Consider the following 12,698-nt stretch of genomic DNA (forward strand, 5'->3'; position numbering starts at 1 on the left):
TGTTTTTTTCACCTTAATGTATAGGATGCATTAAGGTGAAAAAACATGAACCTTTACAACCCCTTTAAAAAGCCAAAAAAAGAAGATCAAAAGCTTTTTGATTAGCTTAAAACCAGCCAGCAGCAATGTCTGATCATTGGGGTGATGCAGAGTTTGGTTGGGGTATGGGCCGGCGGCCCCTCCTGCTGCTTTGAAAGCAATTTAGCGGCTCATGAGCCACTTTCATAAGAAAGCCAGTAGGCCGCTGAAAACAAAAAAATTAAAACCGTTATGGGTTCAGCCATAACCCCAGTAAACCACTTGCAAACTGGTATGTGCAAAAATAAATATATATACACATATACACACTATATATATATATATATATACACACACACACATGTGTGTGTGTGTGAGATAGATGGATATATACACACACACACACACACACACACACACACACACACACACACACACACACACAGTTAACAAGGACATTGTCATCACTGAGGTGGAGGGCAAATACCACCTTAGGCAGAAAGGTGGGTCTTGGAAACAAGAAAACAGGATGACATTATCCTTGCGATTAATCAGGAAGGGCTCATTGAAAGAAATCTGCCAACTCAAACATGTCCACCAGATGTGATAACCACCACAAATGCTACTCCAGGGGGAGTTCCCTAATCAAAGTTTCTAAGAGAAAGTAAGGCCGAAATTTTTCTGGCCAATGCCAAAACCAGTCCTGTAACGAGTACTTAAGTGTCAAATTCTGACCAAGTACCGAATTGTAAGCTAGCCAGAATGGAGGTACTGAAAAATCTCCGGAAATTAAGTCTTGTTCACACCAGGGGAAAAAGGATTTCCAAGAAAGTCAACTCTGTCCTTCAAGACCTGGGTTTTCACAGCCATTTATAAAAGCCAGTGACTGAGCAGTTAACAGGTAAATAGAACTGTATAGATTACTACACCAAGGTAAGTGCCCATGCACAATCCAGTAGTCAAATATTACAGACCATCCCCACAGCATGGGGTCCAGGTATATTTCCCAAAGTATTACAAAGGTTACACTGATCCAGGTTCACCAATTGTTATAGTAAAAAGCCGTAAAGAGTTGCTTTTAAAATAAATACAAAATAATGGAAAATAAAAGAAAACTAGTTAGTTACACAAATAAAAACGACTCCATAGGCGAGTAAAGGTCCATCACTTAACTATACGCTAGCAAAAACCAAGGTCTCACAGACTTTGATAGGGATATAGGAATATGCCAAGGGGCATGCCCAGTAAAGCTTTTGTCCGTGTCCAACTGCAAGAAGGCATTAGTCTATAACCCAGGATGTATGAATATCCAGAATGTATTCTGGACTAGCCATTTGGAGCAATGTTTTTATTCATTGTGGATTACTACATTTATTCTAACAGTCCGTTATCAAAAACATGCCAGGGCAACAATTCAAGAGAAAAATGCTGATGGCAAAATGCTGCTACATATAGGGTTTAATCCAACAGCTAAAATAATTTGGTAATATCATTAGAAACACAGGCTAATACAATATCTGGCAGCAACATTTAATCCCATTTTGTAAGACATAATTAGAGAACATATATTAATTAAAAATATCAAGAGCGATTCCAAAGTGAAAGCTATTTTAGCACATAGAACACTTTCTAGCAGTAGTAGCAAAGTAATTAACATGTCAAAATCCCCTTGGAATGCCATAATATTTTATTCAAAACATGAAGAAACAGAAATATTCCTAGTAGGAATTGGAACGTAAGGAGGAGGAAAGCAAACTTAAAAAGAAAAAGGAAACACAAATGTTATATATGCAATTTTGCAGGACAAAAACCAATCTAAAAATAGTTTGTAGAATAATCAATACTTTACACGGTCCATGGCATACATAAAAAAAAAAAAAAATCTATAGCCACACCAACAAGCAACACACTTGAGTACCCTCAAAACTCAGGGAGATATGCAGACTACAATCAGCTTCAGTGGTTGCTGGCTTTGGCTGGGTTCACACTACTACACTACTTTCATCCTACTTTGCTCTGTGTTCAATGTTTCCCTATGAGAGCGTCTTGTAGCGTCCTACACAAGTCGGTCCGACTTTGAAAATGCTCCCTGTACTACTTTTGGTCCTACATTGATCCTACTTCAACCCATTGAATATCATTGAAGTCGGACCAAAGTAGTATCCTGTTCATGAAAGTAGGATGGATGTAGGACCAATGTAGGATAAATGTAGGACCAATGTAGCAGAGCAAAGTAGGATGAAAGTAGTGTAGTAGTGTGAACCCAGCCTTTGGTCTTCCTGTTGCCACCTGCTTCCATTTAGCCAATCTAGTCACAGATCAATATGACAGCCAGTAACGAGATAGGAGGACTGGCCATTTGTATAACAGGTTCTATAAACAGTTTACATTTTATACATGCACATAAAAGGTTAATGCTGGAAATTGCAGGGTCTTCATTTTTTAATACATGTCCCCTTGGGTTCTTCTCCTATGCAACAATTGCAGAGCATAATAAATGCTGAGCCGGCAGATGACAGGACGGTCCCTGCCAAATCGCCGCTCTCCTCTATGGGGGGGAAATCAGATGAACACGAACCGTCTCGTCTGTTCATCCAATGACTGATGGAAAAAATAGGATTTTCCTCCGTATGCAGAATCAGAGCATAGCGGACACCAATGAGATCAGATATCAACAGATGTTCATCCGATATCCCATAGGGATACATGCATGTACGTTTTTCATCCGAAAATGGATGGATGAAAAACTGACAGACATACGGTCCGCAGGCGTGAAAGGGGCCTAACACATTGTGTTTAAAATGAAAAGGCAAGATATTTGTGTATCAAGAAAAATACCTCTTCTCCCCCTTTTATAAAATAACATTCCCTCTGTTCTCAGCTGCATAAGAGCTGGGGGGGGGGGGAGGGGAGAAGCAGTAAACTGATGTTCCCAGTCAATGGGCTATGCAGGGGGAGGGGTGTCTCAGGACAAGTCTGATCACAGAAGAGAAAAGAGCAGGCCGAGTTCACAGCTAGAGAACTGACTACGATGTGTTATGTTGCTCAGTTTTTAAAAAAGTAAAGCAGAGGGACTGGCCGGGAACACCAGGGATTTCACACACAGGAAGCAATACAAGGAGAACAGGATACTTTTTTTTTATACAAGTACATGGAACAGCAGGCACATGTCAGGAATATGAAATGTTGGGGTAACACTTTAACTACTTGACCTCGGGAAGATTTATCCCCTTCATGACCAGACCATATTTTTTGCAATATGGCATTGCGTCATGCAACACTGTATCCAAATAGAATGTATGTAATTTCCCCCCCCCCCCCCCACCAAAAAAAAGCTCTTTTGATGGCATTTGATAATCCATGCATTTAATTTTATGCTAAAATAAAATAAAAAAATTGCAATTTGGAAATAAAAATACAAATGCAAACACCGGCCCAAGAAGGAGAACTGCATCAGGGACCAGTTAAAAGTACGGGTTCACCTTACTCTTACCACCCTGTTATCCTCATTCAAACAGACAAGGGGAAAAAAAACACACACCACCCTATATGAATTTAATAACTTTCACAGAAATTGGACAAAGGATTGTAATGAAAGCTTACATTCTGGAATTCCACTTGAATTGTCCTTACAAAGAAATCTTTCCTTGATTGTTCATCCTCCTGAATAAAAAGCAAAAATTAGAGTTAATCATAATGCACATTTTACAGAAAACAGGACATACTTATTCCCAAAGAAGCAACTAGTTTGGGCGACAGAGGTTTATACAAAGTGAGCACTAGACAGTCTTGCACAGCACTGTGTTTATACTGGGTTTGGACATAAAGCCAAAATGTGATGTGCCAGAAACACGCAGTCTTCTGGGACTGGATTCCAGAGGTGCATTATGACCCTGGACATGCAAAATACTCTGTAGCCAAATTACACAGTAAACATGGTGTCTAGAAAAACCCAAGAAGAACTTGGAGTCTGTAGGCCCCATTACAAGCCAGCTCAAGGTCTTTCTCGCATTACAACCAACCTGGAAAACTGAGCACTCTTGGCTTTGCAGGTTTGAAAAAATGCTGGATAAAAACCTGAGACATACTCCAGTGAAATGGGTATGCTTCTCTGAGGAAAGATGTCAATTCTCCCACTAGCAAAAAGCTGAAGCATGATGAGTTGCAAGGGGTTAGGCCTTCTTCACACAGGCAATAATCTGGAAGCCAGAATACTCAGGTAATCAATCACCAGTGTGAAGGAGGCCTAATACTGCCTGTTCAATAATTGTTTCCAGTGTCTCGATTCTTCTGTAGGTGGCAGCATAACCCTAGGTACCTGAGCATCTTATCTGGTGTCCCTGGCACCAGCACCTCCCAGCCCTTTTTCAGATGCTGTGAGGCGGGTTGGGGTTTCTGTTCATTTGATCGCCATGATTGGCCATCACGTGCTCAGAAAGCTTCCGATCGCTAGTACGCATCAGGAGCATTCCTGAACCTGCCGAATAGTTTTAACAGGGCTGCATATAGGCAGCTGATCATCATTAAAGGCAAACCCACGAGTGGTCACATGAGCGTGTGGCTGGTGTCAAGGAGTTTAAAAAAAGTTGTGGGCTTTTATTTTGGACCTGAACTCAAAAAGTGTGCATTTTCCATGTTATAGGTAACATTTAGAATGGTTAGCTGTGCCCAAGCAGCACCCTGGAAAAAATAAACATCTTGTCTGAAATTCCTCGGGAAAAATGGCAGTGTACTTGTTATGGGAGGGCACATAGGTACTCCTTTAGCCCCATAGCAGCTGCCTATTTGAAATTTGAGAAGGCTCACCATAAACTGCTGCTAAACCAATGTACAAACAGCCATAAATCTTAGGCCCCATGCACACGGGGTGTTTTTAGACGCTTTTAGGAGCTTCATGCGTGTTTTTTTTACAGCTTAAAAACACCTTTCCATGTTATTCTATGGCCTCATGCACACACAAGCTTTTAGGAGCTGTAAGTGGCATAAGCGTTTTTTTGGCCTGGGAAAAAAATAAAAATAAAATAAAAAAAATAAAAAACACACCCACACCGCGTTCTGAAGACCGGCGTTAGAGCTGGTAAAAGCCTCAACACGCGGCTTAACACTGGATACAGCTGTGTTAAGTCTTGTCGAGGGTTTATTTTATTTTAATTTTTTTTGAGATATCAAAATCAATGGTTCCCTATGAGAGCCCTTGGATTTGACTAGAAGTCACACCACAAGTCGGATCACCCTCTTAAAATACATGCTCCTGTGGGGGGCATTGATTTTGAATAGAGGCAGGAAAAGGCTGCTAAAAGCTAGTGCAGCTAAACGTGCATTAATGCCAATGCAAAAAGCTACTAAAGCATGTTTTTTACAGCCGCTTTAAAGCTCATTTTATTTTTAAACTAACAGCCTTAGATTTAGAATAAAACTGAAGTAATTAGCTTTTTTCCCCCAAATATTTTATTTAAACCTGAAAACGCAGTTTCAACAAGACAAGAAATGGTGGTACACCAGTTTACAGAATATAAGTATAACAATATTTTTTATATATAGATATAAAAAAAAACATACAGACATACACACACACACACACACACACACAGTATATAAGATTATTTTCATCATACATGCCTGCAAAATCCTTTCCTTTGAATACATCACTTACTGGGTTATACACCATCTTCAGGTGAATGAATACTGGTAGACAAAGTCTTAGACAGGAAGTTCATCCCTATATAACTCCCTCCTATACAGGAAGTACTTGGTTTTGTAGCAAGCACTGAATTCTCAAAAGAGGGGGAGGGACCTCGGTGTCCCGTGATGTACACAAAGAAAATAATTTTGCAGGTATGACACAAAACAAATCCTATTTTCTTTAACATACATCACGGTACACAGGGTTAAGCCATTATTCATTACTCACAGAGCAATGGTCTTGAGGGGAGGGAGACACCAACAAATGACCTACTCATCCTAAACCACCATTGTCCAAAATGTTCACAAAGTGCAGCAGCCTTCCCCCCCGATAGAGTGGGGACGTCCCCTCAAAAGGAGGTTGGTGCCAGGATTAGAAGAGTTTTGAACCCAGTATTTCTTCTGGCCCGAGAGCTGGTCTCCGACTTTAGCACCCTGTAGGCGGCGGAACCACCATGGCGCCGAGACACCTGAGGAAGCCGTCCCTGAGGTTTTAAACAAGGGACGCCTGGTCCTTCTCTTCACAGGAAGTAGAGCTCTTCCCTCCGGAAATCTTTTGGATATATTTGTCCAAGTCAAACAAAAATGTTCCCCATGGAAGGGGAACCCTGCCAATAACTTCTTAAAAAGGAAGTTCAGCTGACCAGTTCTTAACCATAGAAGTCTGCATACGTGTACAGACAGGAGAGCAATACCAGAGTCTTGCTGTATCAAGTCCTTTAAGAAATCTACAGCGCTCAAGATATATCTGCCCCGTTTTCAGCAGGATCCTCCTCTTGGTTAGGCCTGTCAGGCCGTTTGACCAGATCCTTTAAGGACTGGCAGACTCCAATTGCTGCGACAGCTGGCTGAATAGCTAAACTGGCCAAAGAAAAGGGAAGCCTTTAATAGTGACTTTAATAGTCCTTCAAGCCCTGTGCGATGTCTACCAGAGGACTGCAGCATCAACAACTGCCATCCTCCCCCTCTTAATGAACTTATCCCCCATGGGATATAAAAGGGGAATACCACATTAGGAGGAACACAAATCCTGTCAAGATGTTCCCAATCCTTATACACTGCCTGTTCAAACAGTGGGTGCAAGGGAAAAGCCTGTGCAGCCTAAGGAGGCCTCAGGGACCCCAAAGAGGACCAGGGGTGCTCAGAAACGTCTGCGGGAGGGAACTTCATGGCAGAACGATCCATCTCAGTAAGAGTCTGGATCAAAAGCCTCTGCGACTGAGGCCGATACCAACTGGACATCTTCTGGCCCAGATTGTTCAAAAGCAGACTCATCTGCCAGGCCCTCCAAAGAAACCTTGGCATTTAGCTCTTGCCCCATCAACCCATTCCTGCTTTAAGTCAGGAGAATCAGGGGAGGGGGGGGGGGGGGGTCCGTCACATCTTGTCACCCTGCGAGATTGTAGGCAATCAAACCAGCAATCCTGTCCTCTAACCCGACTAGAGCTGAAGACAGATTATCCCTGGTGATAAAGGCTGAAGCAGCAGCGTTGACAGTAGGCACCATACCGGAGAGACGCAGCGGCTCAGATTGCCTGGAAGCCTCTGGTCTTTCAGGGGATGCAACACCAGGGTTTCGACTAGGCTCCTCTTTTTTTTTTTAAGCCCTTGCAAGCCACAAAAAAACGGAGTACCTGGGTTTAGTACTTACATACCTTAGAAGGAAGATACTTTATATAATAAAAAAAAAAAAAAAAAAAAAAATCAGGCTCACCAAGCCCCTATGTAACAATCCTGCCAAGCACCTTAGCCTGCCAAACACCACCTGGTGACTCACATGACCCAGGTTAGGTGAAATTAACTACTTTAGTGAATATATCAGAGCCTGCTTTCTGTCCCACAGCTGTCCATTTGAAGACTCGCAAATCAGCAATTCTCTGTTTAAATAAGATGGCTGTGCGCCAGGACGCCCTGCGAATATGTGCGCAGTTCTGGCAAACACACGTGCCTGTATTCACACAGGCCATAAATCTTCACATGCCAAGATCAGGCTACGGCGACTGCGCAGCTCAGAGTGCGCATAACATCTGTGGCAAAAGGCCGTGCGCCATAGCCAAACAGCTGCAAACGCTTGTGCACCTTTGATGAACGCACGTGCACTATGGCAAACCAAGTTGCACAATGGCTCCCTTTCGTGCATGGACAATCCATACAAAAAAAAAAAAACAGCCAACAAAGAAATGGATACTCTTGAAAACACCCTCAGCTAGCACAAACTCCCCCCTGTTGTCACCGCACACAGGTATCCAGCCTTTAGCTAGCTTGCCAGATTGTTACAATCCCTGGGGAACCCCACAATAATTAAACAAGAGGGTTTCACTTACCCGTCCAGGCACAGGGTAGCCTTAGAAACTAAGAGCCAAATCTTCACACATCACGGCGGGTTTCATCACTTGGGGACCGTCAAGGACTGTGTACCCTTTTTCATGTTTTAGGGTCCACTCCCTAGGACATATACAGCACTCTGCAGGAAGGCCATAGCTCTGTGGGTCCAGGATTCCACTACGCAGGGTCCAGCACCCGAAGGTCGCGTTACAGGGAAAACCACGCAGGATCCTTGTGTCTTTTGTGAGGCCCAGGTACCATTTATTTAAGCAGATATGTTTTTCTTCAAATGAATATGAACGGTCGGTTCATTTTAAGAACCATTATAGGACTCAAGACTTGGAGCTCTAGAGAGCTCAACTAATGTGCCCATCCACCTTGCAGACTCTGGTAAAAAAACTAAAGTACTTCCTGTATGAGAGGTGTTATATAGAGGCGGACTTGCTGTTTAAGACTTTGTATACAGTGTCCATTCAGATAGCGTATAACCCAGTAAGTAATGAATAATAGCCTGTGTCCCCTGATGAGATGGATATAAATAATTAAAAAAAAAAAAAAAAAAAATCGGCAAACCCTTAGGCCCCTTTCACACTGGGGCAGGACGCGCGGTGGCGGTATAGCGCCGCTAAAACTAGCGGCGCTATACCGTCGGAATTCGGCCGCTAGCGGTGCAGTATTAACCCCCGCTAGTGGCCGAAAAGGGGTTAATACTGCCCACAATGCGCCTCTGCAGAGGCGTATTACTGCGTTGTCCCATGGTTTTCAATGGGAAGGAGCGGTGAAGGAGTGGTATACACTGCGCTCCTCTCACCGCTCCAAAGATGCTGCTTGCAGGAGATTTTTTTCTCTCCCGCCAGCGCGAAAGCCCTTAGGCTTCACATTGAGAATGCTGGGGCAGGAATTTTTCAAGCGGTATTTAGGCGCTATACCGCCTAAAAACTCCTCAGTGTGAAAGGGGCCTTAGAACATACAAGCCGGATATAAAAATTCCTTCATAGAAAGCTAAAAATACTGTGGGGCTAGTCTCAATAATTTTGGTGTTCATAAAGAAAAATGAAAATAGAAAAAAAAAAAACACGACAAGACATGAAGGAAAATAGGGGGGCATTGAAAAGAAAGGGAAGGTAATGATTAGCTTTTAAAAAAAACACTTTTAAGTTAATACTTACACATGAAATATGAAATGGTCCAAAACTTAAAGGCTTCTCTCCAAAGTTGGGATAATATCGCTCACATTTCTTCTGCAAAACAAATGTAAAAATGTACGCGTGGGTATACATGTACAAATATAGTTAATACACAGGATTTTCAGAGGCAAACGGCTTTTAAAGTCCACGCAATTCTCTTGACAAGAAAGTGTTTCTATAAAAAGCAGGATATCACTATGGGAACTTTTCTTGTGTTCCATAAACACCAGCACAACCAGTGCTTAGGATACCAGTATATATATTCAACACAAAGTTATAACAGTATAAGCCAGAAAAATAAAATTTTGTACTAACTACATTAAAATAAAAATAAAACCGTAAAAGTTACCCAAAATTTTTTTTACTGGGAAAGAAAATGTTATGCCGAGTAATCCCATACTTTTTTATTTATTTTTTATTTAGTTTTAATTAAAGCAGGTGACAAAACCCATTAGAGGAGGAGCTGGGTTCAATGTCCACAACAGTGCTGGAAAATGCACTTTCATATTCTTACAAACAGCACGTCTACAGAAAATATAACCATTAAATACATACATTAGGTCATCAAGCTGACCTCCAGATAAAAGTAAAAAAGTTAGCCTTGCAACTGAGGCACACACTGTAAGGCTCCTTTTACACTAATGGTATTTATCACCCCCTGAAAAGTGATCAGTAGCGGATCACTTTTCAGAGAGCAGTGAAAGGAGGTTACTGGGAACACAGGATGCAATACTGCCACATTTACATACATTATCCCTCCCACAGGCTTCTATTTTTTTTAATAAAATTAATCCCCCCCAAGTTACATCTCTTTGGCACTCTGACATGTACTGCACAAGAGCAATAATCTTACACGGTAATTGAGGACAGAACAGAGTCCACCCACAAACCAGTGTCAGAAAGAAGGAGAGTGCTGGCTGCAGGGAGAGGAAGGGATAGGCAAATGTGCCATTTTATGGTGACCCTAGACAAAAGGTTAGAATAATTTAACCCTTGCAGGAGTTCAACCTTAAACATCAGCTTTCTAAAATTTAGTCTTAAAGTGTTTCTACATTTGCAGCCAAATAATAATTGGTTGGGAAAAAAAAAAAAAAAAAAAAAACATGACCAAATCTTAGAAACCGTGCACAAAATTTGCAAATTGATACAATCCAGCTCATGGTAAAATAATCCATGCACATACCCGTCCCATTTCAAATTCACGACATGCCATCACAATTATCTGCAGAGAGGAAAAAACAAAACCTGTTAGCAAAAGAAATGGGTTCCAATTTACTTAACAGTTAAAAATCACTGCTCCTAATACTTGTGTGCATTTCCATTTTGCAACATGTACCGCATACTATAATGAGGTTGATATACTAGGGGGAGTCGAGAATAGTCACCCAATACATTTTTAAAAGATTCACTTCCACTTACTGAACAAAGTAAAAAATGCATGTGTGGAGTGTGTGTGGAGTGTGTGTGTGTGTGTGTGTGTGTGTGTGTGTGTGTGTGTGTGTGTGTGTGTGTTCGTTTAACTTCTTTGGTAAAAATCAACCACCCAATATGTTCACAAAAATAGCCAATATTAAAGTGGACCCTGCACTAGAATGCATGGTCCACCTATTGAACCCCGCTGAAGCTTTGTCCCAGTCAGCCTGGCATTTGTACAGGAGACAGCAAAAGCAGTTGCAGGTATGTGCACCACCTGTAAGTGCTTGCATTGTATACCTGCTAGAAGTCTATTTTTTTTAAGTGAAATGTGTGCTTAAAAAGGAACGTTTTTGGCAAACATGGTATGCTGTGCGATTTAGAATTTAAAGAAAGCATGCTCACACCAACTGCACTGATCCACACAGGCTCATTGGATGGGCACAAACATATCTTAATCATACAATAGAGGACACAGGCTTGATTTTCAAACACCCTGGGTTACCCCAAGTAAAAGATAAGTAGGCAACAAGGCAAACAGACTTGTGCCAACATGCCGATAACAAGGGTCAACAGACCCAACTCAAAATGCTGCTGCAAGACCCTTGCAGTTGAAAGATGCATCAGCAGAAGATTGGCTGTCCATCTAGAATTGTGAAAAGGAATGAACAGAGGACCAAGTGACAACCTTACTAATCTGGGCAACAAACCGTTGAGGAGACACTTACCTCTTTGGTACAGTGAGCACACATTAATGTAATTGGTAGGAGCCCTCTCTGTTCCTCAAGACTCTGACATTAACAGCTATGCCAATGCGCAGGATGGAAGGGGGACCCTGAGACAACAGGTCTGGTCAGTTAAGGGGCCAGGGGGAGTCTCCCAGAAGTTGGAATATGTGCATACCAGGTTCTTCTGGGCCAACTTGATGAGGAAGAGTCGATTTCTGCGGAGCAGTCAAAGCATTCTCAAAGGAAATGCATAGATTAGCCTGAACGGAGTCCAGAGAATTTTAAGCGAATGCCAGAGCTAGAGGATCCGTGGTACTGGCCATGAAGGAAACTTGCTTTGAAAGCTAGTCCAAAGTTAACCATCTTTGAAATATCATATTGAAGATGTTGGGGTGAAAGGCCAATTCCCATAGGAACTGACGACTGAGGTAATCTGCCTTCCAATTGTTCACTCCAGGGATGTAGACAGCAGAGATCACTGGGCAGTGTTTATCCCATCCATGAGATAATTAGGCTTGCTTCCTTTAAAACAATTGGATTCCTGGTGCTCCTTGGTGATGGTGCGATGTATGACATTGGCCCATTGCACCCTCCTAATGTGTCCCCGAAGAAGAGGGTTACAGTGTTGCAGAACCATTTTTTATCACTCTTTGCTACAAGATGTACAGTCAGGTCCATAAATATTGGGCCATTGACACAATTCTAGTCTTTTTGGCTGTATACACCACGACAATGGATTTGAAATGAAACAAACAAGATGTGCTTTATCTGCAGACTTTCAGCTTTAATTTGAGGGCATTTACATCCAAATCAGGAGAACGGTTTAGGAATCACAACAGTTTGTATATGTGCCTCCCACTTTTTAAGAGACCAAATGTAATGAGACAGATTAACAATCATAAAATCAAACTTTCACTTAATACTTGGTTGCAAATCCTTTGCAGTCAATTACAGCCTGAAGTCTGGAACACATAGACATCACCAGATGCTGGGTTTCATCCCTGGTGATGCTCTGCCAGGCCTCTACTGCAACTGTCTTCAGTTCCTGCTTGTTCTTGGGGCATTTTCCCTTCAGCAAGTGAAATGCATGCTCAAATAGGAATTAGGTCAGGCGATTGACTTGGCCATTGCATAACATTCCACTTCTTTCCCTTTGGTTGCTTTCGCAGTATGTTTCGGGTCATTGTACATCTGCACTGTGAAGCACCGTCCAATGAGTTCCGAAGCATTTGGCTGAATATAAGCAGATAATATTGCCTGAAACACTTCAGAAGTCATCCTGCTGCTTTCGTCAGCCGTCACATCATCAATACAAAAGAACCAGTTCCATTGGCAGCCATACATG

At 42.0% G+C, this 12,698-nt stretch overlaps 1 protein-coding gene across 2 annotated transcripts in view; it reads right to left on the reverse strand.

The window, feature by feature from the left end:
* PTPN12 (protein tyrosine phosphatase non-receptor type 12) overlaps nucleotides 1–12,698 on the reverse strand; it is an 84,788-nt gene that overhangs the window by 20,344 nt on the left and 51,746 nt on the right. For both annotated transcript variants that reach the window (XM_040343474.1, XM_040343475.1), the window contains exons 5-7: nucleotides 10,396–10,434; nucleotides 9,195–9,266; nucleotides 3,622–3,681 (exon numbers count right to left, since the gene is read on the reverse strand). In XM_040343474.1, coding sequence (XP_040199408.1) covers nucleotides 3,622–3,681; nucleotides 9,195–9,266; nucleotides 10,396–10,434 — 171 coding nt within the window. The remainder of the gene's footprint in view (nucleotides 1–3,621; nucleotides 3,682–9,194; nucleotides 9,267–10,395; nucleotides 10,435–12,698) is intronic.

Source organism: Rana temporaria, chromosome 3 (assembly GCF_905171775.1).
Source record: "Rana temporaria chromosome 3, aRanTem1.1, whole genome shotgun sequence".
NCBI classification, from domain to species: domain Eukaryota; kingdom Metazoa; phylum Chordata; class Amphibia; order Anura; family Ranidae; genus Rana; species Rana temporaria.